Genomic DNA, 7,150 nt, shown 5'->3' on the forward strand with positions numbered 1-7,150 from the left:
TTCCAAAAAAAAAAAAAAAAAAAAAGGAACAGCATTGACAGGGACACAGAAAAAAAACCTTCTCTGCAAATTGAGAGAAAAAAATTCGTGTTAAGTTTGGAAATAAGTATTTATTGTCTATACAAAATTTATGAAAAATCGATGATCATTCTGAAGATATAAATATTATAGAAGGGTTTTATTGGAATATGAATCAGCACGCAGTATTATGACCTTATGATGACCTATTCCTTGAGAACTTGGGATCTGCTGTTTTATGCTTAAATCTTTTAAATAGTTTTAAATTTAGATATGTAAATGATTTGGGAAATTAAAATTCTTTCAAAAAATAGTTTAGGTTATGTTGACTTATTTTTAAATATGTCAGTTCTTGGTTTTGTGATTTCTATATTTATCTTGACTTCAGTTCCAGGATTTACCAAGAATTTGAAGTTACTGTACCCGATTCTATCACTTCTTGGGTGGCTACTGGTTTTGTGATCTCTGAGGACTTAGGTCTTGGACTAACAACTACTCCAGTGGAGGTATCATATTAAAAGGATGCATATTAATGTTACAGTACCATGAAGCTAAGCAAGTATTAACTCCTCAATGGATTTTTTAAAAATGATTGCTTATGATGTTTATCACAGTTTAGAGATTTTTTGGCCTTGCATTTCTTTTCTTATGATTTATGTATTAGAAGAATATGAGCTGTGCTAATCTGCTAAATGTGCTAAGTTCATACTAAGATTTAGATAGAAGACTTTGTTATTGACCTGGTCTCACCACTTCCAAAGGCCAGAAGGGAGCCTCTTTTCATGTGTCCTTCGTCAGGGATGAGCAGAACATCGCATGATGTCCCCCAGCAGACGTTCCTTCCCATCTCTTTGGTCAAATTGCATCACATGTTTCCTACACCAGTCACTTGCAAGAAGAATGTAAAGAACATGAATGGTCTTAGACCAGTAGCTTTCATCTCTGTTATGCCTGAAGCCCCTTTTTTGTCATAGATATTTTGTGTTGCCTTTTATCATCCCAAGAAAAAAATCAGTATGATGCCCTTAGTGAAATATTAAGGATAAATAAAAGGAAAGTAATGTATGATAAAATAATATGTATTTCAGTATGTCAGTGACCAGGCATAGCTGCTCTAGAAGGCGTAGTGACATCCTTAAATGTTTGTGCCATGCATAGACTCACCCTGCATGCAAACAGCTACAAATGGAGTTTGATGTTTCAGTAATTCAAAAACCTTGAGTGGTGCTGCCTGTGATGGTGTAAATTCCTGAAATGGTGAAGTTTTGGTAAAGTTACAAACAAAACATGGTGTAACCTTTTCTTGACTAATGAAATAGTTGTATTCGTGAAAAATTCAATGTGTATTGAAAAAAGCTTTGAGTTTATATATAAATTGGAATTAGATAATAAGTTCAGGTCATTATAAATAGGTGCTTTATGTACATGAATGTCTGAAGGGACATTCAAGAATCGTGAGGAACATGGGACTATTCTTTATTGTCTGGGACTGCCCGAGCCTTGCAGACCTTCACCCTCCAATAATTGTGACAATCTAAGACACATTCACAAATGTCCAAATTAGCCTCTAGAGGGAGTTATTGCTGCTGGTGAGACCATTGGTCTGAACTAATCAAGATTAGCGTCGGAGGCAGAGGAGGGGCTCAGTTCCCCTGCAGTACTTGGCCAACACTATGAGTTGGATCGGCAAGGAGACGTGCATGTGGACGTGTATGTGTAGAAGGGAGTGAGCAGATCATCACTGGGCCTGCCACATTTAGATTTTCCACACTAACCTAAGATGGGGACTGTTCGATTTGGCCAGTGGCTTTTAAAGCAGATTGGTGGAGTAAATATATCATAATAGAAGAGCAACTTGCTTTGGCATCAGACAGGCTGGGACACCGTTCTGAGCCCTTTACTTGTCAGCAGTATAAGCTTGTACTAGTTACAGAGATCTCCGAACTTCAGTTTTCTTTTCTATAAAATAGGTGCATAAAACCAGCCTCACAGAGTTGTGATGATTAAATGAAATAATTTATGTAAAGTGCCTGTTTTCTAGTAGGCACTTAATAAAATGTAGTGATTATTGTGTCAAATAACACAAGTCAATTTGCCATCATTCATTTTGTCATTCATTTTGGTGGACATTTTTAGTTGAAGTTATAAACATCAAAGGTTTTGTAAGAATTGCTTTTGACTGCATAAAATGTGAAGAATTTTGACCTGAATAAAAATATGTACTTGTTGTGTTCTTTCCAGCTACAAGCCTTCCAACCATTTTTCATTTTTTTGAATCTTCCCTACTCTGTCATCAGAGGTGAAGAATTTGCTTTGGAAGTAACCATATTCAATTATTTGAAAGACGCCACTGAGGTAATATTTTCAAGGTTTTGTTTATCATTAACACTTCAGGAGGAAATGGAGATGACATGCAGGGATTGGGTTGTGCAGTGTGTGACATCTGGGCTTCTGTTCATTTCTGGGAGGTTGAAAATAGACAAACTTTGACAGTGGTGTCTTCTGCTTATTAATGTCTAAGGATATCCTTAGCATGTCTAAGCATTCTCTCTCTAATTTCTAGCACAGGTTCTCCGCTTTAGCCACGTAACTTCCTTATTGCCTCTGAGGCATGTTTTCCTCTTTCCTGCGTCCCTGCATTTTGCCCTGGTCTTCCCCACGTCTAGGATGTGTTGCCACTCCTCACTGCCATTCTGTGCCCACTGAAGTTGACAAGAATTTATTCACTTCATGACCTGGCTTGAAACTAAGATGCCTTTCCCGAGGAATCACACTCACTCTGTTAATGATTGCAGTCTCCATGTGTATACAGTATATTATATTTTCTTGGATTTATCTTTTGAGTCATGTGCCTTTTGTCTTCTTAGCTAGTCAATTCCCTGGAAGGCAAGGATGAGGCCACTCTTTGTGTTGTGCCCATGGTAGTGTCAACCAAATGATTGATATTTTTTCCCCAGAGTAAGTAAGGATATGTAATTAATTTTATTACATGAAAATGCCATAATCTCTTTAAGCACTATATCTATAGAGTAAGTCGCTTTTGATTTCTTAATTTTACTTTTTAATCTAGTCAACATAGTATAATATATTGAGCAAAAGACCTGGAGTCAGAAGGCCTGGATTCAATGTTGAGTCTACCACTTACCAGCAAATGACTTAATTGTAGTTTCCCCATCTTTGAAATGGGGATCATAATTATTATCTCTACAAAAAATATTTTGAGAATCAGATAAGAAAATGGAAAACAATTCATAAAATGTAAGGCCTAGAGAAATGCTATTCTTGATGAGACTGGCAACTTTGGCATAATTTACAAAAGTTTGCAACCAAGATATGTTTAAGGACTAATGTCTGAGTCACATTTTCTTTGGAAGAGATTCTCAGTGAGTATAAAAACATTTCGTCTTGATAGTCTCATATTTTGCTAATGGAACCAGTGTGTCCTAGGATGACACAGTTAAATCAGGGTGATACCAGTACATGAAGTAGCCTTTCTGTGACCATCCTTAGCACTTACTGGCCTTACATATTGGGATAACTTAATGTTAGTGGGAGGATTAGGAATGGAGCTGAAGAGTGCCCTCTCTTTTCATATCTAGAAGTAGAGGGGGAAAGCAGAGAAAAAAATGAGGTTTTTCCTGAACACTTTCATCCTCTTGTTGGCTGAATCTTTGTCTCATGTTTCTTTAGTCTTGAGCCTCACAGATTTAACAGCACTTAAAGTAGTGATAAAACAATACTTCACTGAAGAACATTTATTACACAAAACCTTTGATATTTTTTTCTTCCAGGTTAAAGTAATCATTGAGCAAAGTGACAAATTTGATATTCTAATGACTTCAAATGAAATAAATGCCACAGGACACCAGCAGACCATTCTGGTTCCCAGTGAAGATGGAGCCACTCTTCTTTTCCCTGTCAGGCCAACGAACCTGGGAGAGGTTCCTATCACAGTCACAGCTGTTTCACCCACTGCTTCTGATGCTGTCACCCAGAGGATTTTAGTAAAGGTAAATATTTGAAGTCTTAAATAAATGAAGTGGAAACACATAATTGAAAAGGAAACAGAAGGTGGTTTTTCTCTTGGTTAAATTTGTTGGCAAATCGAGTAAGTCATCTTCTCTATCCTCCTGGTAATGCCTAATTGTTTTCTCATCTGCTTGTAAAAATATACAACAAATATGTTTAAGAAGTAATTGGCAGTTTCTTCTTTAAATTTATAAAAAAAATTTTTTAAAAAATTTTTTGTCAATGGCTGGTACTGGGATCTGAACCCTTGACCTTGGTGTTACCAGCACCATGCTGTAACCAAATGAGCTAATCGGCCAGTCCTTCCGCTTTAAACTTAATAAGGAGTTTGACAGTGAAGACTATAAAGTCTCTTTTACAGTCATTTACATCTACAAACTATGTTACATGGGGATCCTATTAAGTCATGGTCAAATTGACTTGGAATTTTGGAATTCCTCAGTGCAGGTAGGAGAGACTTCATAGATTTTTGCAGAGAAGTGATTCTGCACAAAAAAAAAACAACTCAGCGTAATGGTTAAGCACTGTGTTCTGGGGTGAGACAGCCCTGGGTTTGAATGCCAGCTGTGTCAGGGGTGATTTTGGACAAGGTGTTTAATCCCTCTCTTTGGATAATAATAGGACCTACCTCAGAGGGTTTTTCTCATCACATTTTCATTTTCTCCTTTGTCATTTCCATTGTCATTCCATGACATGTTTTGTCTAATTTAACTAGAAAGTATGCACTTATTAACAGATTTGAGGTAAGAATCAAGAAATAGTAGTGCTAATCTAGCTGCACATAAAGTGTAGACACAACAGGCCAGATGTTTGTGTTTATATCTGCATGTAGTTCTCTGTAAATAGATGAGTAGAGACCATGTTAATTGTGGTCCTTTTTTTTTAACAGGCCGAAGGAATAGAAAAATCACATTCACAATCCATTTTGTTAGACTTGACTGACAACAAGCCACAAACAACCCTGAAAACTTTGAGTTTCTCGTTTCCTCCTGATACTGTGACTGGCAGTGAAAGAGTACAGATCACTGCAATTGGTAAGATTAGAGTTTATCTCCATCTACTGGTTTATTTATATATGATAATATATGTTCATCTATTTATAGATGTATTTTCTTATTTAGTCCTCTTGAGAAGAGATTGCAAAAGTTTTTAGTTGGTCCCACCTGCTGATTACAATAGAAAGGCTAGCAAATTATATATCCTAGACTAGTTTTTCCCAATCTTCAGTGTGCATACTAATCACCTGGGGATCTTGTTTAAAAGCAAATTCTGGTTTAGTAGTTCTGGGGTGGGGCCTGGGATTCTGTATTTCTAACAAACTTCCAGCTGATGGTGATGCTTCTTATTTGCAGACCATACTTTGGGTAGTAAGGCTCCACTATGCTGTGGAGGATTATTTATAAGAGCAGAGTTTCTGGCTTCTGTGGCTCTTGACCACTGGTGTCTATCAGAATCTTCTGTGGAGCTTTGTAAAAACACAGATATCTGGGCTGTGCTCTAAACCTACTAAATCAGAATCTTTTGGTTTGTGGTTAGGGCATATATATTTTGAAAAGGTTCCATGACTGATTGTGAGAACCAAGGGTTGAGAACTATTGCTTAGAGCAGTTTTCTGTGCAAGATACAAGTAACCTTTATAATAGGAAGCTACCTACCGACTTTAGTCACCTCTCCTAGTTGCCTTCCAGTAACCTAAACTACTTTTATTTTGTTTTTTGGCAGCTGGCCAGTACAGGGATGTGAACCCTTGACCTTGATGTTATGCCGACTTTAGTCTCCTCTCCTAGTTGCCTTCCAGTAACCTAAACTACTTTTATTTTATTTTGTTTTTTGGCAGCTGGCCAGTACAGGGATGTGAACCCTTGACCTTGATGTTATATCACCATGCTCTAACAAACTGAGTTAACTGGACAGCCCTATAAAATACTTTTGAATTAAACATAGCTTTTTAATTCATAGCTTTTAATTTGAGTCTGGATGGTGTATTAGTCAGGGTTCTCCAGAGAAACAGGACCAATAGGCTATATATATATTTATGAAATTATAAAATAGGAGGTATACATATAAAATGAGATTTATCATGAGGAATTAGCTCATGCGATTGTGGAGGCTGAAAAATCCATGGTCTGTGGTCTGCAAGCTGGGGAGCTGATGGTGTAAATCCCAGTCTGAGGGCAGGAGAAAATGAGATGTCCTAGCTCAAGCAGTGAGGCAGGAAAAGAGGGATGAATCCTTCCTTTCTCTGCCTTTTGTTCTATTCAAGCCCTCAATGGACTGGATGATGCCACCCACGTTGGGTAAAGCAATCTGCTTTAATCAGTCTACCATTCAGATGCTAATCTCATCCGGAAACATCCTTGAAGACACACCCAGAAGCAGTGTCTAATCTGGGCAGCCCCCACTCAAATTGACACATAAAAGAAATCATCATAAATTTTCTATGTAGTCATGCTTTACAAATGACGGAAGACAATGTTCTAATTAATGACATCTAAATAGTCTGTTAGGTCTTTAAGGTGTCAGGGCCTAAAACACTTTTTCAGAGTTCTTTTAAAATTTCATCTGTAGGGTAATGCTTTTTTATTATAACCCAACCAAACCATCCTCATACACAGGACTTTATTTGGAGCCTTAGATATAATTCTTAAAAAGAATTAAATAAGCTCTTCATTTAGGAAAATTAATTCTGCCTAAGTATCTCCCACAGTATTGGGATGCTGGGAGATGCAGTACACACACACACACAAACACACACATCAAACATGCAAACACACACACACATGCACAGAGAAGGAAGAAACTTTGAATTTTAAATTTATACCACCACTCCTTACATAGGAATGAGTCTATCTGTGGTAATAGAAATACTCTGAGGTTTAATTTTTATGCTTTATGTTAAGAATGGATTCTCAAGTTTTATTTTTATATGGTATTTTTTTAAAAACCTACTTTGTAGCCCAGAATGTGAGAATATTAGCTTGTTTCTTTGAACTTGGAGTCTAAGTTTATGTTCACTTCACATATTAAAAACATAACCTGCAGTGGTGCTAATATAACCTCTGTTTACTTCTCTGTGTTAACATCTATAGTTTAAGACATGTTG

At 36.9% G+C, this 7,150-nt stretch overlaps 1 protein-coding gene across 1 annotated transcript in view; it reads left to right on the top strand.

Annotated features, from left to right (window-relative positions):
* Positions 1-7,150, top strand: part of LOC103582594 (CD109 antigen-like) — a gene marked incomplete at both ends in the record, with an annotated part of 11,800 nt that overhangs the window by 3,070 nt on the left and 1,580 nt on the right. Inside the window, 4 exons of the mRNA XM_008564143.1 lie at positions 407-524; positions 2,260-2,373; positions 3,810-4,028; positions 4,937-5,081. Coding sequence (XP_008562365.1) covers positions 407-524; positions 2,260-2,373; positions 3,810-4,028; positions 4,937-5,081 — 596 coding nt within the window. The remainder of the gene's footprint in view (positions 1-406; positions 525-2,259; positions 2,374-3,809; positions 4,029-4,936; positions 5,082-7,150) is intronic.

Source organism: Galeopterus variegatus, unplaced genomic scaffold (genome assembly GCF_000696425.1).
Source record: "Galeopterus variegatus unplaced genomic scaffold, G_variegatus-3.0.2 Scaffold16895, whole genome shotgun sequence".
Classification (NCBI taxonomy): Eukaryota; Metazoa; Chordata; class Mammalia; order Dermoptera; family Cynocephalidae; genus Galeopterus; species Galeopterus variegatus.